This window comes from Ipomoea nil, unplaced genomic scaffold (assembly GCF_001879475.1).
Source record: "Ipomoea nil cultivar Tokyo-kokei standard unplaced genomic scaffold, Asagao_1.1 scaffold1286, whole genome shotgun sequence".
NCBI classification, from domain to species: Eukaryota; Viridiplantae; Streptophyta; class Magnoliopsida; order Solanales; family Convolvulaceae; genus Ipomoea; species Ipomoea nil.
In genome coordinates this window covers 240,251-266,764 of record NW_017617714.1, presented here as the reverse complement: position 1 = coordinate 266,764, position 26,514 = coordinate 240,251, and the positions used below count along the sequence as shown (strand labels likewise).

At 35.8% G+C, this 26,514-nt stretch overlaps 1 protein-coding gene and 1 long non-coding RNA gene across 4 annotated transcripts; one reads left to right on the top strand and one right to left on the bottom strand.

Annotated features, from left to right (window-relative positions):
* Positions 1-1,351: 1,351 nt before the first annotated feature.
* On the bottom strand, positions 1,352-23,040 carry LOC109184802. Of its 3 annotated transcripts, none has more exons than XM_019334842.1 (10): positions 22,617-23,040; positions 22,373-22,544; positions 20,952-21,038; positions 15,444-15,533; positions 11,642-11,728; positions 11,429-11,551; positions 3,683-5,776; positions 3,442-3,588; positions 2,533-3,227; positions 1,352-1,876 (listed from the first exon to the last, which is right to left on the bottom strand). In XM_019334842.1, the coding sequence occupies exons 2-10, from the start codon at positions 22,418-22,420 to the stop codon at positions 1,753-1,755; spliced, it is 3,495 nt and encodes a 1,164-aa protein (XP_019190387.1). In that variant the 5' UTR covers positions 22,421-22,544; positions 22,617-23,040; the 3' UTR covers positions 1,352-1,752. The 3 variants fall into 3 exon arrangements, with proteins under 3 accessions (XP_019190387.1, XP_019190389.1, XP_019190388.1); XM_019334844.1 differs by having other exon boundaries at positions 3,683-5,773; XM_019334843.1 differs by having other exon boundaries at positions 22,373-23,040.
* Positions 1,479-9,744, top strand: LOC109184804. Its single transcript, XR_002054882.1, has 3 exons — positions 1,479-1,490; positions 9,199-9,204; positions 9,627-9,744. It is a non-coding gene; the product is annotated as an uncharacterized LOC109184804 (long non-coding RNA).
* Positions 23,041-26,514: the final 3,474 nt, after the last annotated feature.

The following is a 26,514-nucleotide window of genomic DNA, read 5'->3' as shown; positions in this document are numbered from 1 at the left end:
CCAAAATATGATAGCATGGGTTGTTAAATAGAAAAACGATTGTCTTAAACTAAATTTGGAATTGCTACAAAAGACAAGGGACCTCCGCTGGAAATAACTCATTGGGAAAATAATAAAAATTTGAAGAGTAAAAACTATCCTTATCTAAAATAAGGTTCCACCGAAAAATCATCAAAAGGACCAAAAGTGTCTAAAATATGATAGCCTATGGTGCTAAACGACAAAAACGATAATCTAAGACTAAATTTTAATTTTAAATTATCATTAAATACAAGAAACCTCCGCTAGAATTAACTCTTTATTTATATTTTATATTTTATTAATATTAGATTTAATTTATTCTATTTCCAATATAAATGGAACATTCACATATTTGATTTCAAATATATTACTGTAATTATTTCATCACATGATTATTAACTTGTAAATTTGAATTACTTCTCTTCTTTCCAATATAAACATCACAATAATTAATTCATGTCATAATTATTCTCTTCTTTCCAATATAAACATCACAATAATTAATTCATGTCATTATTATTAACCATTATAACAATTTCTGGACGGGTCCCTTGTCTCCAGCCTAGAGACGAAGAAGGTACATTCTCTTTGATCGGGAGACAATGGGACCCGACCGGAGACGACTTCTTCATCGTCAAAAGGATTTTCTTTTTTGTTTTTTTAATGTAACTATTTATTTTATTTAAAATTATTTTTAAATTTAATATCTCGCCATCAACATATTTTTAAGTAAACAAGTCATTTTGGATTGAATTGCATTAGTTTGTTTTATTCAAGGGTCCAATTGCATTTTTTAGTACCATAATCTAATTGCATTTTGGTGTACAATTGAGCGAACTATTTGATCCAAAATATGACACAATATGACTGTTGCAACTGTTGCACTATATGACACTACAGTTGCACTATATGACACTACAAGGATACAACTGTTGCACTATATGACACTACAAGACACACAATAAGTAATTCACAATTCTCAGAGGAATAGTTCTCATTTGATCCCAGTACTATATATATATATATGATGTAATGTAAAACAAAATATAACAATGTGATGGAACTTGAATCTATGACCTTTTTAAAATGGTAACTATGATGCATCAGACCACAAAATATCTGACAATATTTTATTAATTATTAAATAAATTGTTTTTAAATATTCATAAAATAAAATTTGAAAAACATATTATGTTGACATCGTAATAATAACATTAATGCCACATAACTTTATGTAAACATGGTAGTAATGATTTTAAAAGTTATGGTTCAATATAAATGACGTTAATGCCCTAACTCTATGAAAGTCATAATTGAATACACCCCTATATTGATCAAAATCTATAGCCTTTTTCCGGATAAATTTGGTCTAAGTAACTGGATTTTTGCCTTGCACCTTGGTAAAGAATTGAATACTCCGTAGTCTTTAGTGAGCTGGCAATGACATCCAGCGGATAAAACAGAAACAGGTCCCTACAACTGAGTAAAATTTTCTATAGCAATAAAATCCTACTTCAAAGTTGAAGCCATAACAAATACTTAACTATTGACGATTTATATATACGCTAGACTAGTATAGAGCAAAAACCCAAAAACGGTTTGAAAGAAAATTACAACATATATATATTTATATATATGGAAAAGAAGGGGAGAAGTGGGGGATTACTTGGAATAAATATTTATTGCTTGTCGCTAAAGGTGAGGGGTGGAAGAGGGAAGAAGCCATACTGATCATCGAGTAGCTTGGCTAGTAACTGATGATTTTTCTGATTCTCGAGCATTATATCTCTCATAAACCCTTCGATGGTTATTTGACCACCAAATCTCTGCTTGTTGCTCTCCAAATCTTCTTCGGCTGCAGATGCCATTACAATATTATATCATAATCAAATAACAGGGCTTTCATAATACACTTTTAATGAATCATGACAAGGGTGGGTGGGTAGTAGTAAAATGCAAATTATACTATGGACCAGGGTCTACATTACATTGTGGACCCTGGTTCAAAAATAACCTTTAGACTTTGTACCTGCAGTTAACCGTTTCTATACCTGTAAACAAATTGGCACATAGTAATTACAGACACATAAACCTTTAACTACAAATACAGAATATATTAACTACAAACACTATGTTAACCAACATCTTGTGTTTGTAATTAACATGCCTGCAGTTAACAATTTATGTCTGTGGTTATCATGTTATGCGTCTGTAATTACCATATGATGTACCTTCAATTTGTTTACACGTATAAAAATTGCTAACTGCAGGTGTAGAATGTGTAAAGTGACACATAAATTTGGAATTAGGGTTCACAATGCAATATGAACCCTGGTCTATGGTATAACAATTGGTAGTAAAATGTGTTCAGAATTCAGATAAAGATAAAGAAAATTAGTCGGCCCTGAAGTTGAAGTAGGGTGAAATGAAGTAGCTCTCAAAATGAAGTTTAGTTTGCAAAATCTACTAGGAGATGGGTATATTAGTAAATTTGTCCAACTAAGTGAATACCTGAAGCGCACACGTTTGAGTTCTCTAGTTCCATCTCTGAGTGCTACCAGTGTTATATAAACACCAGGCTCGTATTGTTCAATCCACTCTGCCACAATTTGGCTAGAATCGGTAGAAGCAGCAGAATGTTGAGATTCTAATCCACTTCTGTTGTTTTGTGAAGAGCCATATTCTCTGTTGGTAACAGCTTCAGAGGTACCATTACTGAAGGGTTGCATTGCACTACCATTATTTGATCTAACATCAGACAAGTTATCCCTCCCGTTGGAAGCCATAACACCGTGAACTTGACTGCATGAAATGCTTCCATTGTTTTGAGAAGCATCAGATTCTCTACTGGTGATATTTTCAGAAGCACCATTGCGGAAGGATTGCATTGCACTGCCACTATGCAATCTAACATCCGATCGATCATCATTCCCACGGGGAGTTGCAGCTCGGACATCATTGAATGGAATAGTTTCATTGGTTCCAGAATCAATATCCAAATCACTACTACTACGCATTCCATTGAAACTTGTATCGAAACTTGTTCGTGAGGCTAAGGTGGAACTGGTGACTGAATCAGATCTTGAATGGCGTTCTGTGGTGGGATAGGGAACACCATTTGGCTCCAAGCCATTTGATAGATAAGCTAATTTTGTACTCTCAACATCATAAGCCCCAGGAGGCAATTTCTCAGCCATGTCTCTGACCTGGCAAAATAATGAAGTTAAGATTAATGTAGGTGTCTTGTATGGCAGGCAGACTGCAAAACAAACTCACAATGATAATCCAGTTCAGTCATCAAAAAGCCAAAATCAAGCAGAGTAAAGATGCTGAGAACCCAAACGGCCATTAAATGCACAGTTGGTCAACCATGTAATACATATATATAAAAGAGGAATTCTATATGAGAAAGTGCTAAACCTGTGCTGTAAGTGATTTTATTACTTCTTTTGCAGCTTTACATTTAGCAGATTCCTCTGCAGCCAAAACCGTTGCTTCCTGTGCTTTTCTAGTTGATTTCTGGAGCTCCAATTCTTGGAGTTCACACCGGCATGTGAGGTTCTCAACCTGAACATCATGAAATGAGGAATTGAAAGCATTAGAAAGATAAATAATTAGAATTTAATCCGAAATTAGGATAAAAGAAAGCTGCTCCACTTACCTGAGCTCGTAATTTGAGAACTTCTTGGCTTAGAAGTTCATTAGTTTTCTTCAGACTGTCTACAATGCTTTTGGAGAATGATTGTCCTGCCCTAGCAGGTGTTGGTGTCACTGAACGAGGAGGACTAGGTTTCCTTGAGAAAGGTGACACAGATCTTGAACTAACAGCAGATGATGTTAAAACCGGTTTTGGAAGTGCACGGCGCAGATCAGATGCAGTAGAAAAAACATCATCTTTTAGCTGTAATGAATAAAGTGGTTGTGAGGAGCGACCCAATGACATATCAGCTTTCTTTACTTGTTTGGCTGCTTTGTTATCTAATTGTTTAATCAAATCAAGATTTGAAGGCATTCCAGACTTGGCCAAGTGTAATTCAGCCTTATCCAACCTGTCCTTGTTCTCACCAGAGAGGCGTGGTCCAGCATTTTTCCTGTTACTGACTCCAGCCTCCAACACCTTAATCAGTTTGGTAAAACAGGAATCACATACACGATATGGTTTGTTTGGATTAGGTGCCAAAGCAGCCCTAATGACTTTTCTTGAAGTACATGAATGGCAATGCACAAGTCCACAATTGTAGCAATTATGTCTCTTCCTTGTGAAGCCAAATGTCTGTCTACAGGCTGAGCACTGAGACTGCTCAGCACTAGAGACCCACTTGTGAAGACAAATGGCTGCAGTGTAATGTGAACCACAAGCAATATATTTCACAATTCGATCCTTTAAAGCTTCAACTAAAGTTGGTGATTTGCAGTCTTCTATGTCTCCATGGCCCAACCTTCCGTTAGCTCCCTTACCCCATGTATAAACCTCATTCTTGGATGTCAACACAGCAACATGATATGCGCCACAAGAGATTTCTTCAACACATTCCCCTAAAAGTTTATCCTCTACTAAGCACGGTAGCTTTCCATCAGAATAAGGATTTCCAAGTTGACCATACACAGCACTTCCCATTGTGAAAACATGCCCAGAAGTGGTTAAACCAACGGTTAAACTATGCCCACAAGCAATTTTATGGAAGTCGTACTCAATTAGTGCTGACACACACATAGGTTGTAGTTGAGGCTCTTTGTCACCATGTCCAAGGCGATATTTATCTCCGTCTCCCCAAGTAAACAATTTTCCAGATGAAACACTAGCACTAGACTGTGACACAATGACCTCCACAACAGCAGCAGTGTGCCACACTCCACATGCAACAGCAATTGTCCTCAATCCTGATAGAGATGCAACCTCTCTTGGAAACAACACATTTTCCTTATCTCCATGGCCCAACACACCAAAAGTTCCATCACCAAATGTAAAGAGCTGCCCAGTTGATGTGATCAAGGCTGTATGCCATGGACCACAAGTTACTGTTTCCACTTGAAGTCCCTCCAGAGGACCTGATATTCTCTTAGGTATCCAGTGACTGACATCAGAGCCATGACCTAGAATTCCAGCATTATGGGTGCCATCTCCCCATGTATAAAGCTCACCAGCCGTGGTAACTGCACAAGTGTGGAACTCACCACAGGCAACAAAATCAATGCTGCAAAAGGATAAGGATTCCACTAGGCGAGGTTGAGTAACATCTTTCCCAACACCATGGCCAAGACGTCCACCAGATTCTTCACCCCATGTAAAAACTTCTCCTTGCCTAGTGACAAGGGCAGCATGCTTGACCCCACAAGCAATTTGGCACACATCCAGAAAGACATCAGATTCTAAAGGTCTTGGAAGAAGCACATCAGCTCTAGCACTCCAAGTACTAACATTTTTTTCAGGTCCAACCTTAACAATGCTATCACAAATTACCTCGCCCCATATATATACATCACCAAGAACATCATAATCATCTGTTGCAGAGCCATGACTAGAAGTGCTGGGGGCACTAGAAACACTAATCCTTAAAACATCTGAATTAGTAGCTTTTACTTGCAAGTTTTGCATAGTTGTACCCAAAGCTACATGTGAACTTCTAGAATCAGGTTGAAAGCGATTGGGAGAAACATTCAGGTTTGAACCAATGGAAGCCTCCACAGAGTTAATTTCCTTTGTAGCACTAACCGAGCTTGAGCTAGGACTGTCTTCTGTCAAATCCTGATTACCCTACAACCATTTGATCCAGGACATTTAGTCATACTTGAGAAAAAATGATCCAAAAATATGAATGTCATTAGCTGAAATCTTTACACATAAGGTTTTTGCAATAGAGATGTATTACTTTTCCCTATAATTCAAGTAGCATATTGTAGCATGGGTGTTATACATAAGCATATTGAGCTTCCATGTTTCTAAGTTGGGGAATTGAAAATTAAATAAGAAACCATATGATAGCTTAAGTGGAGTAGTGGACACGAGTTCATAATAGTCACTTAATAAAGAGTAATATAACCATTTTACTATTATAGGCATTGTGGATTAGAAGTTAAAACTTTAACCAAGCCATAGAAAAAGGAGCATGGGATAAGAGGGGGCCGTTAAACAAAAATTTTACACGGTTTCCTAAAGGTATAGTACTTTATAAAGGACAAGGATAGCAATATTACCATGTTGCAAGAAAAATTATAAAGTCAATCTAAAATTTCAGTTTCTTAATGAATCAACAATAGTGAAGTGTGATTGAATTTTTCTCTTGGTTATATAAGTAATGAACAACTTAAATGTGCTCAGAGCTTTGATAATTAACAAAAGAAGGTGTAAGAAATTCTGAATAGTTCTACTTCTCAATTGAAAGATACAAGCCCTAATTTATACAAAGAAGAAGATTGATTATAGGGAAGAGAATCCTATAATCAGGGAAAGTAAATAAAAGGATCACTAAACTAGGAAAGAATAAAATCATATCACTAATTACAGATCCTAAGAATATATGCATATCAATCTAATATTTTCACATATCAATTCTAATATTTCCACACTCCCCCTCAAGCTGAGCTGTATATATTATACAAGCCCAGCTTGGAATTGAATTCTTCAAAGCTCCTTCTAGGTAGAGCCTTCGTAAGGATGTCGGCAATCTGTTTCTTTGTAGGAATGTAGTTGAGTTCAATGATCCTCGAATTCACCTTCTCATAAATGAAGTGCCTGTCTATTTCAACGTGCTTTGTTCTATCGTGATGAACTGGGTTCTTAGCAATGCTGATGGCAGCTTGACTATCACTGTACATTTTGAAAGATGTAGGAGCTTCAATTTTCAACTCATTCAACAACCTTTTAATCCACATCCCCTCACATATACCTAATGCCAGTGCACGGTATTCTGATTCTGCACTACTCCGAGAGACAACTGACTGTTTTTTGCTGCGCCAGGTGACTAGATTTCCCCATACATAGGTACAGTAACCACTAATCGATCGTCTATCAGTCAACTCTCCAGCCCAACTAGAATCCGTGTAGACTTCTAGGTCTCGGTTGTCATGTTTTCTAAAGTGCAAACCAAGACCTGGTGTCATTTTGAGATACCTTAGAATACGATAAACAGCTTCCAAATGCTCCTCATTAGGGTTATGCATATGTTGACTTACAACACTAACAGAGAAAGCAATATCAGGTCTGGTGTGGGAGAGATAAATTAGTTTTCCCACTAATCTTTGATAACTCCCCCTCTCTACTGGAATTGGTTCCCCACTCCGATTTGTTTTTAAGTTAGGGTCCATTGGAGTATCTGCTGGCTTACTTCCAAGCATTCCAGTTTCGTTTAGAAGATCTAGGATGTACTTTCGTTGAGATATAACAATCCCTTCCTTAGATCGAGCTACCTCCATCCCAAGAAAGTATTTGAGAAATCCTAGATCTTTGATCTCAAATTCTGATGCAAGAAACTTCTTGAGGTTTGAAATCTCACCTGAATCATCTCCAGTTAGGATTATGTCATCCACATAGACAATGAGAATTGCTAGCTTTCCTGTTGAAGAGATTTTAACAAACAGGGTATGATCAGCTTGACACTGAGTGTATCCAAATTTTACAATTGACTTTGCAAACCTATCAAACCATGCCCGAGGTGATTGTTTCAAGCCATAGAGAGATTTTTGTAGTTTGCATACCAGTCGTGCATTGGAGTTCTTTTTCAAACCTGGTGGAATTTCCATATAAACTTCTTCTTCCAATTCTCCATTTAAGAATGCATTTTTTACATCTAGCTGATATAAAGGCCAATCACAATTCACAGCAAGTGATAACAGAACTCTTACTGTATTGAGTTTGGCAACAGGAGCAAAGGTCTCTTGATAGTCAACACCATATGATTGAGTGAACCCCTTGGCAACCAACCGAGCCTTGAATCTGTTGATACTCCCATCTGAATTATACTTGACAGTGAAAATCCACTTACATCCAATTGCATGTTTTCCTTGAGGTAACTCAACAAGACGCCATGTACCATTCTTCTCAAGAGCATTTATTTCCTCATTGACGGCAACCTTCCATTTGGGATCTCTTAGTGCCTCATAGATGTTTGTGGGAATCTGGACAAGATCAAGAGAGGCAACAAAGGCTCGATACATAGGAGTTAATTTCCCATAAGCAACATACCTTTCTATTGGGTGACTAGTGCATGTTCTAACACCCTTTCGTTGAGCAATAGGCAAATCAAGATCATCAATAGCAGTAGATACCAACTCATGGGTCATAGAGTCCTTACCTTCATGATTTTCAAGGTCAAGTAAGCTCGAATGTGTGTTTGAACAGTCCTGGCTTTGCATGTTAGCCTCTATATTTTGAAGTTTTCTCCTTCTATAAACACGGAGTTCTGGTGCTTGAGGAGGTGAATTTGGTAGAGTGTTTTCTGAGGATGGATGGTTGTTTATTAGAGGCGAAGATGGGTTGATTGTAGGAAGAGAGGATGACGGGTGATTGACCATGTTTTCTGGAGTCACATCTGATGAAAGAGGTAATAGAGAACTGGATGATGTAGGTGATAAATCAGGTTGAGTTGGAGTAGGTTGATGCTGGTCTGGTAGGACATTAGGTGAGGGAAAGGTAGCCAGATTATCTTGAAGTGTTTCCCAAAGTTGATATTCGCTCAAATGCTCCCCCTGAATACCAGATTTGGGAAAGAATGATTGGTGTTCAAAAAAAGTGACATCCAAAGTATGATAAACTCTTTTTGTGACTGGAGAGTAACATTTGTACCCCTTTTGAGTATTAGAATACCCAATGAAGATGCATCTGTGTGATTTGGGGTCAAGTTTTGTTCTTTTGTGATCATAGATATGGACAAAAGCAGTACAACCAAAAATTTTGAGTGGCAATTCCGAGGAAAAAACTGAGAGGTGAGGGAATGCTTGTAATAACAAGGATCGTGGTGTCTTGAACTTTAAGACACTACTAGGCATACGATTTATGAGGTAAGTGGCAGTAAGTACAGCTTCCCCCCAAAAGTGTTTAGGCACATGATTTGAAAACATGATGGACCGAGAAACTTCAAGGAGGTGCCTATTTTTTCTCTCAGCCACTCCATTTTGCTGAGGGGTGTTGACACAGGAACTAATATGGACAATTCCCTGATCTAACAAGTATGGACCAAGAATTGAGTTGTAGTATTCTGTCCCATTATCAGTTTTCAAAACTTTAACTTTTTGTTTGAACTGATTTTGAATCATAGAATGAAAAGCTTTAAAAATTGATGCAGTTTCTGATTTTTCTTTCATGAGGAAAGTCCATGTGGTCCTAGTGTGGTCATCAATGAAAGATACAAACCATCTAGAACCATTAACATTTTTCACCCTTGAAGGCCCCCAAATGTCACTATGTATCAACGAAAAAGGTTGAGAAGGTTTGTAAGGATTGCTTGAATAAATGCTTCGAGTATGTTTTGCAAGTTGACACACTTCGCAATGAAAAAGCTTGGGTTTTTTATTGATAAATAAACCAGGAAACAGTTTTTTAAGATAAACAAAATTTGGATGTCCAAGGCGAAAATGCCACAACATAACTAGACTCTCATTGGAAACAGAAACAGAATTGAAACCATAATTTGACTTGGGGAAATGTTTATTTTCAGGAGTGTTTTTGAGAATATAGAGACCACCGCAAATTTCAGCACTGCCAATCACCTTCTCCGAGCCCACAACCTGGTTCTGATAATATAGAGACCACCGCAAACTCTCTAGTGAGTTTACTGATGGAAAGAAGGTTGCAACTTAATTTAGGAACAAAGAGAACAGATGAAAGAAAAAGTTCATCAGTTAATTTGACAGATCCTGTTCCTATCACGTTAGAGAGGGATCCATCAGCAATTCTGATCATGGTGGGATTGGTACAAGGTTTGAATGTATGAAAAACCTTTAAATCACCTGACATATGGTCGGATGCCCCGGAATCCACAATCCAAGGACTTGTGTTATTGGAATTTGCAGCAAATGCGTGAGAAGTGGTACCTTGATGACTCATCATACTAACATGTGCTTCAGCGGAAGGTGGGATTGACTGTTGTGCAACAGATATCTGCCCAAAAAGCTTTTGCAGCGCCTCAAGCTGAATTTTTGAGAAAGGACTGACTCATTGGGTGATGTTTCTGAGGTTGCAGCCACATTAGCACGTGCTTGATCAGTACGGGGTTTAGGTTTCCAATCAGCAGGCTTACCGTGAATTTTTCAGCAAGTCTCACGATAATGTCCAGCCTTTTTGCAGTGCTCACACCATGGTCTGCCCCCTTTTTGAGGCCTACTATCTTGAGAGGAAGTATGAGTGAGCATTGCAGAGATTTCTGAGTGTGAAGTTGTGTCAGCCATCATCAATTTTTGTCGGCTTTCCTCCCTTCTAACTTCAGCAAAAACTTCACGAATGGGAGGAAAAGGTCGGACACTCATGATTCTCCCCCTGACCTGATCTAGGTTCTTGTTTAAACCTAATAAAAATCTGAAGGTTCTCTTTTGCTCAACAATATTTTTGTAAAGTGCAGAATCATCAGGACACTTCCAAGAGTATACTTCAAACATATCAAGGTGTTGCCAGTACCTTGTTATGGTGTTGTAATATTGTGTAACGTTGGAGTCCCCTTGCTTTAACTCAAATAGCTTGGTTTCAGTTTCAAACAGTTCTGAAGTGTTTTCAGAACTGGAATGTGTCACGTGCTCCATCCCAAATTTCTTTGGCTGTACGATAGAGGAGAAAATTTTCTCCAATCTCAGAAAGCATGGAGTTGATTAACCAGGACATTACCATATGGTTTTCAGATTTCCATTGGCGATAGCTAGCATCAGTTTCCTTAGGCTTCACGATTTCACCAGTGAGGTATTCGTCTTTCCCTCTGCCAGAGACATACATGAGAACTGACTGGGACCATTGAAGGTAGTTGTGGCCGTTGAGCTTATGAGAGGTGATTGGGAGAGGAGAACTATCAAGGACTTGAGGAAGGTTAGGATGATTTGTGACAGTTGAGTGAGAAGGATGTGATGACCCATCTAAAGGTGAGGAATCAACTGGAAGGTTTTCAATAGGTTTAGACATAGTTGCTGGAGAGATTTGGTGAGGGAGGATAGAGAAGAGCTAGGGGTTTAGAGTCAGGCTCTGATACCATGTAAGAAATTCTGAATAGTTCTACTTCTCAATTGAAAGATACAAGCCCTAATTTATACAAAGAAGAAGATTGATTATAGGGAAGAGAATCCTATAATCAGGGAAAGTAAATAAAAGGATCACTAAACTAGGAAAGAATAAAATCATATCACTAATTACAGATCCTAAGAATATATGCATATCAATCTAATATTTTCACATATCAATTCTAATATTTCCACAGGTAAGTTGAGTTACATCAACAAAGTAGAGGCCTCCATCACTCCATCCATCAATTTTTGAACGCCCACCTAGCCCTGAAGATATCAATGCTCTCAGGCCAGTTATCCAGGCCTCAGCCTCAACTTTGTCCTTGCAAATCTGATATTGCATGATACATGTACAACAAATAAAAATCACGTGAAACTTGGATACCACAAAGCATAAGACAACTGAGAATTCATCACTTACCAGATCAAGGGACCTTTTTCCGTTGTTGTATATGAGGGAGAAAGATAGGTAGTCCTTTTCAGGACACAAATACCTTTGGAAAACAGCCTGAAGCAGAATATTCAAAGTTATAGAGAAATTCATAGGCATGGCCAAATTTTTCTTACAGCTAGAATGAAGAGAATGCTATATTTCATATATGATGAGTGATACATACAACTATTTATACATGTAGAAGAATATAGAAAATGAAATATTATCCCTACAATTATGCTATCCCTAAGATCATGCTAACTATCCCTAAGATCATGTAATCACAATCTCTCCATATTTACAATTCATAACACTCCCCTCAAGCTGGAGCATAGATGTTAATCATGCCCAACTTGTTACATAAATAATTAACCCGACTACCATTTAAAGCTCTTGTAAAAAGATCTCTGAGTTGTTCTCCAGTCTTTACAAATCCTGTAGATATCAAGCCTTGTTGTATTTTCTCACGAACAAAAAAATGGAGAGAACCTAGAAGGAGCCTAACAAAAACCAGAGTCTTATACCGGAGAGGAAACTTGTCCAAACTGAGCCCACAATCACGCTGTATGAACCCAGGCGACCCAAGAGCACTCGACCAAAAAAAAAAAAAAAAAAATTCTAGCCACCACAGAAGGCTCACGCGCCGACAGCGAAGTGTTCCAGCAACACGTGTGGTACACGTGGGCTGGCCACCAAACTTTTCAAGCAAGGTCGCCAGACGACGTCGCACCTTCCTAGGTAGGCGGTGACTATGTTGAAACATGACAGTCGGAACCCTACCATAACAGTATGCCAGAAAAAGAAAAAAAAATAGACTCTTTTCCTTCTCTCTCAACCTGGTTCTGATACCATGAAGAGAATGCTATATTTCATATATGATGAGTGATAGATACAACTATTTATACATGTAGAAGAATATAGAAAAGGAAATATTATCCCTTCAATTCTGCTATCCTATCCCTAGGATCATGCTAACTATCCCCAAGATCATGTAATCACAATCTGTCCATATTTACAATTCATAACATCAAAAAATAAAGCACATGTTATGTTGCAGAAAAATCTTTTCTGTTTTCCAATTATAGTTTTCAAGAATTTTTCAAAGTTTTCATTTCCATTGGGAAAGGGGTCAAATACACCCCTAAACATTATAGGAAAGTGCAATTAGGCTCCCAAACTTTAAAAAAGTTCAATTAAATACTCCAACTTCATAAAATCAATCAAATAAGTCCACTTAGCAGGTAACCAATAGGTTACCGGTAACTATACAATCGTTGACCACCATCACCGCCGTTGACCGCCATCTTCAACAGTAGAAAAAAAAAAAAAAAAAAAAAAAAAGACACTGGAAACCTAAAACGGCCGCCGACGTCCAACGGCCTCCTCCAGGAAGAAGGCGACCGGAAAGCGCTAGCCGGCAGCCAATTTAACCATGTGATGTTTAATTACCGGGTATTACCAATAAGTGACCGGCTATTGGATCTGAATGCATTAAAATGATAAATTTATGTGTTTAATTGAACTTTTTTAAAGTTTGAGGGCCTAATTGCACTTTCCTATAATGTTTAGGGGTGTATTTGACCCTTTTCCCTTTTCCATTAGAGAACTATGAAATATGTTCAAATTCAACAATTCCAATATATAAAAATACAAAGTTATTTGAAATCTAGTTATTTCCTTCATTTAAATATACCAATACATGTAGTGACCGGTAATGACTATGATATTGAGAAGTGTTGGTGGGGGTACAAAGATAGTAGTTGGTGAAAGTAAGCAATGACTAATAAATGTAGTAATGGTGGTGGTGGTGGTAGGCAGGCGTAAGGATACATAGTTACATTGCAATAGGGATAAGCAGACACGTACTAGATGGAAGTAACCAATGGTAGAAATGTAGATGATGACAAGAATAGGTATGTTGTAATGGATCATAAACGGGGTAAGTAGGTAAGTGAAAGTGTGAGTACATAAAATAAGTGGGTAGAAATTCATTAGTAATGGTAAGTGAAAGTGTAACTACATAAACATGTCGGGCTTGGGCTGATCCCAGGTCTAGGCTAGCATGGACTTGGGCCGGTCTCGTGCCGGGCCTAGCCTAGGCCAGTCCCGTGCCTGGGCTCGAGCCATTCTAGGGCTAGGCTTGTGATTTTTTTTATTTATTTCTTTTTTATATAAAATAATTGAATTTTTTATTTGAAATAATACTTGAGACAATAATGCTAATTAATATTTTTATTTAAAATAATATTTGAACCATTCATTTCAAAATTAAAACTTAATAATATTCTCTACTAACTTAAAATGCCTTTAAAAAAACTAAAATGTCTTTTTTTTAAAAATTATGTTATTTCATGATTGTGCACACAATATTTTGAAGTCAATTTCTTTTGTTTGTTTTTGTTTCTATTGTATCCAAGTCATTTAGCACATTTTCAAATCGATTTAACAAAATCACTCAAACTTTGAAATCCTTCTTGAACACAAACTTAGAACATGGGTACAATATATAATATGCAATAATTGATAATTAACAAGTAAATGTAAGGTTTCAAGTAAAAATCTATAGATCTAGTATTACCAAAATACAATTAGGCCATTGAACTAAAAAAAACAAGCAATTGAGTCTCTGAACAACACAAAATGATGCAATTGAACCAAAAGTGACCTGTTTACCCGTTAGTTTGCTGACTTAGAGGTTATCATATTAAAATAATAATTTTTTATTTGATTTTAATAATTTTAAAGAACAAAATTTAAATAAAAAAATGGGAGGGGAGGGGAGGGGGGGGGGGGGGGTGGCTTCCTCTACAGCATGGAGACGAAGAGACCTTTTTGTCTCCATGCCGAAGGAGACGAAGAGGAGGCTCCAGGCAGCCTGGAGACTTACCCACCACCACCCCCCCCCCCCTTTCTTTTTTTTTTTTATCATTTTGTTATTTAAAATTATTAAAATTATTAAAATAAAATAAAAATAAAAATTATTATTTTAATATGATAACCTCCACGTCAGCCAACTAACAAGTAAATAGGTCACTTTTGGTTAAATTGCATCATTTTGCATTGTTCAAAGACCCACTTGCATGTTTTTTTAGTTCAATGGCCTAATTGCATTTTGGTGTGTAGTTCGATGGCCTATTTGATCCTTATTCCCTTTATTTTTAAATTCAAACTCATAAGGGCCAAAGTCTGGGACTGGGCCGTGCATGAACCCGGTCCTGGGCCAGTTTCGAGCTGGGCCAGGATTTTTTTAATAGGACATGGGCCGACCAACCCTGCACAAGCCGGTCCTGGTCCGAGCTAGGCCTGACCTAGGCACGGTGAAGCCCAGGCCCAGTTTTTTCCGGGTCAATCAAGGCTGGTTCGGTCCTGAACCGGCCCCTGGCCACCTCTAGTATAAAGGTAATGATGATCATAATTGATAATTGAAGTTATGCATCATTTTGTAATTGGAAGATTTGAAAAACACTAAAAATGTGATTTCAAGGTTCCTTTTTAAGTTGGAAAATAGTGTTTTCAATTTTGTGCTTTGTAATTTAGAAAGTAGTTGATTTTGAATAGAGAACTCTGTTTTCAATTTTTCAATTTCTGAAAATTTTTCGAGTTAATAAAATTCCCTCTCTATAAAGGGGCAAAAAAGAAATGATGAAGAAAAGAAACACTTTATTGCTTCGAGGCTGTTTAAGAGAGGAGGGTGAACACTGCAGAGAAACAAATAGAGTCATGGAATTTCAAGACATAACTACAATGATAAAAAGCAGAACAGCAACAAAGAGGATTTTGAAAATCTTACAGTTCTTTGTCCAGCAATAATTCTTGAAACAGAAGCTAATTTCAAACTTCTTTCACCACTGCTACTTATCCAAATCAAAGATGATTCATCCTACAGAATGCATATTAAGACCAAAATTAGCATACAGATATGCACAAAGAAAGTGTATCTGTAGATATTGTAAGCAAAATCATTGCTATATGCCTATATTGCATATTATGTTTGTTAAGAGTCTCACATTGAAAATATAAAAAAGAACATATGGGTTTATAAGGTCATGGGTTAAATTAACTTATTGAGTGGATTCAATCTTTTAGTGTGGTTTGGCCCATGTGCATTATAGCCCAGTTGAGTGACCTGGGCCCAATATTAGAATATTAGAATATTAGATTATAACATGGTATCAGAACTTGTTCGGTCCACTCTGTGTTCACCCAGTTGTGGTATTGCATATTATGTTTGTTAAGAGTCTCACATTGTAAATATAAAAGAGAACATATGGGTTTATAAGGCCATGAGTTAAACTAGTTAATTGATTAGATTTAGTCTTTTCGTGTTGTTTGACCCATATGCATTATAGCCCAATTGAGTGACCTTGGCTCAGTCTTAGATTATAAGAATGTCTAAGCAGTTGAGCCAAAATGAACAGGTACTCATAACACAAACAGAATATAAAATAATTGTACTACAAAAAGTTAATTTACCATAATTGGATGCCAAGATTACAAATTGAGAATAATGACATAAAAAATTGAATGAAAAGACAGGCTATATTTCAGCAATTTCCATAGGTAAAACAGAATGCATTGAGTGAACAGCATGAACAAGAGCTACAGGTTCTAAACTCATGGGTGAAAATGTGGACCCCAGATTGCAGATCAAGACAGAAAGTAAAGAAAGCCAATTTTATAATTTAAGAACACCGCCACGTTCAGTTTATTTGAGCTAGTAATTACCTCCTCATTTTGGATGATCTTTTTTTTCCAGAGGCAAATTAGACCAATCATCAGACAAGATATGCTTTATGCAGTTATGCTAGCAAGTTTGAGAGGTGAAGCAAAATGCCCATTAAGATGGTAGCAGCTAAGATGGAAATGTAAACATATAAGCCTACTTTAAAAGCAAATAACATTGAACAATTGTAAAGTTGAGAAAATTTATTAAGGCATCTATTCCACTTATTACCAAAAGATGCGTACTACATCTAATTATAGTTGCCAACCACTCATTCAGAAATTGCAGTCAAATTAAGAATGTGATTCACAAAGTTTAGAAATTGCAGTCAAATTGTTGTGGCTGTGTTATGGAAACCCTGAATACATATGAGAATTGTTAAAGGAAAAGGATTATATATATATATATATATATATATATATATATATATATATATATATATATATATATATATATATATCACTGTTGCAAAAATCGCGCCTAGGCGCCGACTAATCGGCACCTAGGCGCTCTAGGCGGTCCCTAGGCGCCTAGAGGGCGCCTAGCAATTTTTTCAACATTGATATATATATATATATATATATATATATATATATATATATATATATATATATATATATATATATATAGGCATTTCAGAACTATAGCGCAAATTATGTTGTGCAACCAAATGCACCATGCGCATGGTGCATACGATGCAAAACGACGTCGTTTTGGTTAAAAAACGCGCGTCCCACTTAAAGAAGAAATCAGGTTCGATTCCCGGCAATAGCATTTTTATATATCCATAAGTTCATAACTATATATCCATAAATTCATAACTATATATCCACAAATTCATAACTATATATCCACAGTGAATGAATGAAGTAAATATCTACAATGAATGAACTAAATATCCACAATGAATTAACTAAATATCCATAAATTCATAACTATATATCCACAATAATGCTATTGACGAGAATCGAACTTGAATTTTTTTTTTTTAAGTGGGACGCGCGTTTTTGGTCAAAACGACGTCGTTTTGCATCGTATGCACCATGCCCATGGTGCATTCGGTTGCACAGCATAACTATTGGAACTATAGGTGCAATTGTCCTCTCTCTCTATAGAGAGAGAAGTAGATGGGCTTAGCCCATCACTAAGACCCTTGGGTTAGTTGATGTTGGAAAATTTATAGAGAAATTAATATTCATCATTCATGACTTTATGTGCATGTGCTCTAACGTTCATGTGATTATTTGAAGTTGTGAAAAATATAAATAATCACATATAACATTAGATGTTAGATAAGAATTTATAATCGTGAAGTATATATTTAATCACTATAAAGCTTGTAAATTACAAGGATGTATATATATATATATATATATATATATATATTCATATATATAAACTACAGCTGTAAGTAAGGTAATCCAATTAATTTGGACTAGAGTTGTAATCAATTTGGGCTGATTACTTAGTCCATAATTAAGCTGGGTAAGTCCAAAATCTATCTCATTGTTGGGCTGAAAATTGTTTCAACTTGGGTCAGATTGAATTTAGGTACAAATTGAACAAAATTTGTACCAAGATTTAATGTCCAATTCAGACATGGATTCAAAAGTCAAAATTTGAATAAGACTTACGCTTCAATTTGAAATTGAAAATTCAACTGAATTTAAATTGCTAACTGCCATTTGTTTTTACTATAAAAGGCAGTGTATGCACGCATCGAGGACAAAGCAAAGTATGCAGTACAGCAATACAGCATATGAGGAAATGGTTAGTAGAAAAATATTTTCCTATTTCCTATCTATGGAAAATAGATTTTCTTATTTTCTAGTTTTTCCAAGATTGATCTAATTGAAGTATTAGTACTTCTTAATAAAACACTTTGACAAATATGCTCTCGTATTCACCCTTGTGATAGAATCTGTCAAGCAACTAAATTCAATTGTTACACCTTCATTGTATCTCAAAAGTTCTTATCTGATTATCTTGTTGCTTTGGTAAGGGATTGATAAGAAACCTTTAGGAAAGTGAACCTAGTCCATGCATTGAAAGTGTTTACCCAGTTTTTATCCTCTTAACCCTTGTTCATACTAGAGCAAAAATATCCAACAGTTAATATCAACACTAAAATCCTACGGTTAGGGTTAAGACCAACAGAAATAAAGCCAAATTTAAAAAATAAATAAATAAAATCATAGCAAAGGGCTGGAGTGCTGGACAGCAGGGATATTTCTTGCAACATTACCAGGTCAGAACCCAGGATATTGTATTGTAAAAAAATTCTGAAGTAAAATATGAAAGCAAACTACACTACTATAGTTTAAGCATTTAAACAAATTCATAGAAACAATTTGACAATAGAGATCATTTTTAGAAAACACTATCCAGCCAAAACCTCCTTAACAGTAATCCTGCCATAGCTAAAAACCACAAAATTATTACAAAAAACACACTTGCCGTAGCAATGATGTTTTTTGTTCACTATTTATATATCCCTTCAAGAATCTAGACTGGATCCTTTTGTAACAATGTCAACATTTTTCAAAATGCAAACCAACACTATATTATTTTACACAATCACAGCAGAGAAAATTATAATAAAAGATAGCTAGCTTATAGTCATAAACAAATAATACCAAAGCCAAAACTCTGATGGTTTAAGATATAGAAAGCTGGTACTAACTCATAGATCATTAATAGTTAATTCTACTTCTGATCCTTCTAGTATAGTGGCAATTCTATACTAGCCGAAGACCTCCAATTTTGAAACCTTTACTCCACTACTTTCAGAATTATTCCAAATTCATCCCAAAATGTCCATAATGCATTCACATGTAGAAAGGTGAAATTGGTGAAATGTCCACAAAGTGAATGCATTTAGAATATTTTGCACTGGATATGGAACAATTTTGTAAATACAGGGACTAAATGTGTTAAAATTGAAGACATAATTTGGAATTTTTAGTATACCAAGGGACAAAAATATGGAATTAACACAATCACTGACCATATACATAGCAATTACAATAGCAAAGATTGACTTGGAATTTGGAAATATTTAACTACATTACACTATACCCCATCTATGTTATATGTCTTAAGTGAATATTATTCCTAAGCAAGCAAAACCTAGGGAGGAAAATGTCTGAATATAAATCTTAGGGGGTGTTTGGTTCAAGGAATGCCAGATTACTTTAGGAATGTCAAATTCCTGGGAATGTGCTTAATTTGTGTTTGGTTAAAATTACAGGAATACAATATTATCTTGTTTGGTTGAAGATTATGTTTTATATCATAATAATCATTTTACTTTAGTGCCCTAAACTTATTTTCATGCAATGTAATGTATGTACACACAAAATACAAATGGCTACCAATACCCAACCAATATTCTGATGCACAAAAAGTTTAGGTTTATTTTACAGCAGCAATAAAAATATATCCTTACATAAATAGGCTTGTTATGAAATAAAAAATTTAATAAAAAGGAAAAAAAATGGAAGTAGAAAGTGAAACTTCAATTTCAGAATGGTAGGTTTGAGTTCATGTTAAGATTTCAAGACTTCAGAGAAAGTGTAGATTATTCCCTTAAGAGGCAATAAAAAAGTTGGTAATCTGTCTGAGTAACCTCTACGAACGTAATTTGTTATTTGTTGTAATATACTAATATAAATCATTGAAACAAAAGAATTGAATATGAACCAAGGTAAAGGGAAAATAGAGGAAATATGCATTGAAATCCCAAAATACCTAAGCTTGGGGAAGAAATCACATCCCCAGGAAAATGGTAAAAAATCTGATGTGCCAAGCATTTTACATTCCTTGGGAAAAACACAAAGCTAGAACCAAAAATGGGAATATAGGATTCCAATGCACAAATTCCCTTGGTAATTTTATATGACTTGAACCAAACACCCCCTTAAGGGCTCATAAAAATATATCAATAGCTATGAGTCATCAGTGCAGTTTATAAGAGGTACAACTATACTGTTCCCATACTTAAGGGTTATCCCTTTTAATTCAAAGCATAGCTTGCAAAACTTAAATAGATATAAGTGAATAACACAAGAACTATACAGAAACCATGTTACAAAACTAAGGCTCAGGCAAGTGAACATCCCTTGTTCAGTTTACCTCTGAACATGATTTTAAAATAATTCAAGTATAAAATGGCAGTTTTTTTTATTAGTTCAAAACACTAATTATTTCTATTTTTGAAAAACAACTATAGATTTATAGTCCATAGGGATAATTCTAGAAGACAGTCACAATTAAAACAAGACAACTAACTTCCAAGAAGAAATTAATAACTATTTATCTCACTGTGCATAATTTCTGTTTTCAATTCAACCATGCAGCATATTTAAAGTGTAGTGACAAAGATAATAACTATATTTAAACTAGTACTTGAAAGTGGAAATAATCATGAATATTTGCATGTCCCTAATGCAAAGTGAATTGAAGGGTAGCCAACTCCAGTAATCAGCTATACCATTTATTAGTGAACAAGCACACTATTGCAACCATAAAATGCATGTTAGGTGTATTGTGTATAACATGTTCCATTCAACTTACATGTGAAAGTCTGAATGGACAGAACTTAGGTTTTCCCTTGCGCCCATATTTCAAAAGCTGAGCGCCTTTCTTTAAAGCAACAAATGCCTGTACACAGTAAGATAATGAGATGAATAAAATGTAGGATATGATTGTGAGAAGCACACTGCATAAAGAACACTTGAACCCAGAAAAGTTATAGGCATAAGAATGCAGAGCACAGCTTTAGGAGGTTGAGTAATAGCATAAAGAATAAAGTCAATAAACTATTAACAGCAGCAATTCTATACTAGGAGTATCCCTTCCATTCCAGAAACAAAACAAAAAAAAAAAAAAAAAAAAAAAAAAAAAAAAAAAAAAAAAAAAAAAAAAAAGAAGAAGAAGAAGAAGTTGCCCTCTAAAGCATAAAATCTGGACTTTGCTATTGGGAAGATCACAAGTAATTGGAACCTACCTGACGTGTTCCAGGAACACTGAACAATAAACACCATATTTATTAGAATAGTGGCAATAACCATTTTGATAATTGAGTGGATAAATAAATTCAGTTGGAGATAAACAGCACATTAGCAGAAAAGTGGCCATTTGAAGATGAAACATATTAAAAAAAAATGGTGTAAATAACATTTACACTATTTCCTTTCATCCAACTAATTTTGGGCAATGCTTCTTGACTACTAAAGGTTTGTTATGCAAGCAATAACTTATACATATCACAACAATGGTTATTAGCCATTCTTAAGATTCAGTGCATGGTTATTGTCAGCTGGAGAATATGCAGCATATTAACAAAAAAGTGGCATTCCCAGATGGAACATATTCAATAAGTGCACATACAGAGTAGCCATTTACAAGTTCTCTTGCCTTTACATCTCAGAATCTTACTAACTTTGGACAAGTCTACAAAAGGTTTGTTCTATAACATGGATGAATCTTGTATTGTAACACCATCTCATACACTCAGCACATGCATATGCTCCTCTATCAAAATATTTGTCATTTTCACTACAAAAACTATAGTTCTCAAAATGTAAATGTAAATGTGAATTGGAAGTGGGTCTCCAGTGGTTGAAAGCACAGCAATGGAACCTATAAAAATTTCCTTGCCATGTCCACAGCATAATTAAAATAAAAAAAAATAAAAAAAAAATCATTTAATATTGTGCTTAGAAATAGTTCGACAGTACATTTTAGTAGCATCAAGCACCAGTCCATTTCATATAAAACAAGCAGAGTGAAATCCACTTCACAAGTTTAAGGTACTGTACAGAATTTCACATAATGACCATTTTATTTCATTTCATTTCGAAAGTTTTATCTGAAATCCCAAATTATAGGATAAAGTTGTTCAAATTCCCAATGGTACATCACCATGACAATTCAAAACAAACAAACCAAAAAATTTGACATGACCGCATCTTCACATTGAAGATTATACTCGCCTGCTCGATGTCACGGTTGCCATTACTGTAGCTAACAAGATCTGCCATTCCATGTGAAAGCACAAGCCGCTCCGCACCACTGCCTCCGACACCTTCCCCGCCCAAAACCTCCGGTCATCATCAACTCCTCCACCGGCGGCGACAACGAGCACGGCACCGTCCAGCCCGCACACTACCATCCAAACGAAAAAATAAAATAAAACCAAGCCCTCACCTATCTCCTAATCAAATTAACAAAACTAACCTCCAAATTCCAACTCCAAATAAACCCTAGAAATCCTCCGGATCTAGAGAACTCCAACGGACAACTCTACCAGCTTGTACCCTAGCGCCTCCGTTCAAGGCTCGAAGTCAAAGCGCAGTCCATCATTGACTCCCTTCCGTTTGAATAAATTACGGCGGCTCGGACCGAAAACCGAGCCTTTACCAGCTCCACGGAGGTAGTATCGGCAGCTTCCTCTCGGAAAATTGAAATATCCAGCAACGGAAATGTGCATATATAGAGAGAGAAAGAGAAGAAAAGTGAGTTCTAGAGAGAGAATAGTTTCCGGCGAACAGTATTTAATTCAAATAGAGTCAAAGATTAGGAAAAAAGAACGGGGAAATCGTCAGAGGAAAGGAAAGAAAGCACTGTTAAACTATGTATAAATGTGTTTTGAGACATTTTCCAATGCATTCCTTTTGCAGTTCTCGCTTTTTTATCCTTTTTGTTTTCCCGAAAAGAAGGAAACTTGACGTGTCATTTGTTACTTTTTACTTTTTTTTTTAAGGGTGCAGATTGAAAAAAAAAAATGAGTTCTGAAAAATAAGTTATTTTTTAAAAAATATTTTTATTTTTGATATTTGATTGCATTATAGAAAATTATATTGGTATATTGGTTCATTTTTGGAAATGAGCGTAATTGTAAATTAAACATTTTAATTATTTTGTTTAGAATATAATAACATTTATAATAATATAAATGGTGGTAGTGGTGGTGGTGGTGTGGTGACGGTGGTTGCGGACTTGTGGTGGTGGGTGTGGTGGTTTGGCGGCGGTGGAGGTGGTGGTGACGTGGTAGTGTTGGTGGTGGTGGTGTTAGTGGTGGTGTTAGTGGTGATTGTGGTGCGTGGTTATAATGGTAGTAGTGTGGTAATGGTGGACTGGTGGTAGTGGTAGTGATAGTGGTGATGGTGGTTTGGTGTTGGTATGAAAATTGGAAATGACTTCTCTCATAAAATAGGGAAAGTCATTTGTCAAGAAAATAATGGTTTTTTCCATTGACTAAACGCTCATTTTCATTTGACTAACATTTTTCACTCTTTACCAAACACGGAAAATTCGAAAAATAATTTCCAAAAGTCATTGTATGAGTTTCCAAACACACCCTTAAAAGAAAAACAAACACAAACCTTATATTAAATCTTTAACAAAACATTATAAAGAAAATGAGGAGGGATATCAAAGCTCGAGCTAGGCTATGAGCCACCTGGTTTGCAAGACGCTTAGCAAAAGAGGTAGACACATTGGTGGTTGTGGTGTTAGTGGTGGTAGTGATGGTGGTGGTAGTGTGGTAGTGGTGGTGTGGAAATTGGAAAATGACTTCTCCAAAAAAAAATAAAAATAGGGAAAGTCATTTTCCAAGAAAATGATGATTTTTTCCTTTGACTGAATACTCATTTTCCTTTGACTAACATTTTTCACTCTTTACCAAACAGAAACTCGGTCCGAGTTTCCAACACACCTTAAGGGTTCGTTTGAAAACTTAGAAAATGATTTCCAGAAAATGACTCATTTTCTGGAAATATTTTAATTTTCTAATGCTTGGCTAAATGTCAGAAAGCTATCTTTTTTGTTTTGGCTGAAAGTTAAGAAATTGCATTTTTTCTATTTGGTTTATTTTCCTGAAAATGAACATATTATTTGTTATAATAATAATGATGATGATGATGACGATGACGACGACGATGATGATGATGATGGAGGATATGGTGGTGGTTGTGGTGGTGTTGGTGATAGTGGTGGTGGAGCTGGTGGTGTGGTAGTGGCGACATCAGTGGTATTGGTGGTAGTGGTGTGATGTTGGTGGTAGTGGAGGTGGTGATGGTATTGGTGGCAGCGGTAGTGGTGGTGGCAAGGCCGAGCCTATAGTTTTTAGAAGTTAACATAAGTTTTTATAACTAAATTTTAAATGTTATATACAAGTACAAAAATACTAATGTAAACTAAATTGAAATAAAATTTGAAAATTTTCAACATTTTACAAATACAATACTAATACAAAACTAATCATGACAGAAAACTTCTATGTGTTTTCCTAGATGCAAAGTCATCAATGACATCTTCAAGACTAATATTGTATAAGATAGCATTCTCAATACACAATATTATCCATCCATTTAATATTTCTTGTGACATTGAAGATCTTAGGTATGTTTTCAATAATTTTAATTTTGAGAAACTCCTTTCCGCAGAAGCTACAGTCACAAGTATAGTTAGGGTGTGTTTGGAAACCCGGAAAATGATTTCCAGAAATCATTTTCCGGGTTTTCAGTGTTTGGCAAAGATGAAAATACTAAAGTCAATGGAAAATGAAGTTTGGTCAATGGAAAATTGGTACATTTTTCCGGAAAATGACTTCCCTTTTTTTTAGGGGAAGTCATTTTCCGTTTCTTCTTCGGAGAGCACAGAGGCCTTCTTCGCGACATTCACCACGTCATTTCCTTCTTCGCGACATTCACCACGTCGTTTCCTTCTTCGCACAAAGACCGAACTTCTTCTTCACACAGAGACCGACCTTCTTCTTTGCATAGAAATCGACATTCTTCTTCGCATAAAGATCGACCTTCTTCTTCGGACAAAGATCGACCTTCTTCTTCGCACAGAGATCGACCACCGGAAACGTATGGTTTTCGACTTGGAAACCCACAGATCTGTTTTTCCAAGTCGGAAACCAATCTGGTTTCCGGTGACTGCTTTCATTGTCGGAAACCAAACCAGTGTTCTGGTTTGGTTTCTGGCAATGATACCAGTCCAATTTTTTTTTAAAAAATAAATTTATAATAAATTTATTATTTGGAATTTATACAATGAAGTCATATCTATTATATGTTAAAGATTTGAAGATTATACATTCCTAGACAAGCTAAATCAATGGTGAAGTATAAAATTTTGCAATTTTGCTAATTCTCCCTCATTTTCTGGAAAATGAACCAAACACAAAAATACAACTTTCTGCTGTGCAGCCAAATACCGGAAAGGAAAATATTTTCTGGAAAATGACTCATTTTTTTCAGAAAACATTTTCCAGGAGTCATTTTCCTGATTTCCAAACGGACCCTTAATAGAATCCGATAAGCAATAGAAACTGTTGGGTAGCAATCTGTAACTTTGACAAACTCAAGAATCTCAACTTCTAACATCAACTTTTCTGGAAAATTCATCTGTAACACTTTTAATTCAGAAAAAAAGATCATTTAAATCAACATCCGACACATTATTATGAGAAAAAGTAATTGCAAAATTATTACAACATTCGATTAATTCTTTATTATCTAATGAGTTCAAATATTTTGAATAATACAAGAATCCAAAAATATTTTCAAATGTCTTTAATTGCTCAAACCTAGTATTCAATGAAGCAATTGCCATATCCACAACAATTAGGCAGAAGTGTCAAATAGGCCCATCTACTTCCGCGAAGTGCTCAATTCCCCCCACGAACCAAAATATAGTATAATTAGACACACTTACCTTCTAAATTTGTTCTAATAGCCTTTTTCGCAGGTTACCAGCCTGTTGCTTATCCATTCTTCTGACTTGGAAAATATTGTTAATGACATGGAATATATTAATTAGCTCAAACCCTTGTAGAACACGTCCTTCCTTCTTCTCAATTCAAACGTCCTCAAATTAGCGCTCCACTCTTCAATCTTCAAGAGTGATACTCCTGGGCTTCGTCAATAGATTTGGGCGTGCGAATTCTCCTCATGTCATCATATTCGACTTCATCTAGCGTGCGAACTAATTTGGAGTATGATCCTCCTATGTACTGTATGTGTGGATTGAAGGCTCCAATCTGCACAACCCGAGATTTTGGGAAGAAATTTTATGGATGTCAAATGTGGAATGTGCGTTTATATCCTTAATTTTCTAGATTGTT

Excerpts from the sequence above, each read along its gene's own strand:
- LOC109184802 (XM_019334843.1), bottom strand. The coding sequence starts at position 22,420 with ATGGCAGATCTTGTTAGCTACAGTAATGGCAACCGTGACATCGAGCAG. Across the intron at positions 11,729-15,443 it reads TTATTGCTGGACAAAGAACT|GCTGTTTTCCAAAGGTATTT; the intron begins GTAAGATTTTCA and ends ATTCTGCTTCAG. Across the intron at positions 3,228-3,441 it reads TAAAATCACTTACAGCACAG|GTCAGAGACATGGCTGAGAA; the intron begins GTTTAGCACTTT and ends TTATTTTGCCAG.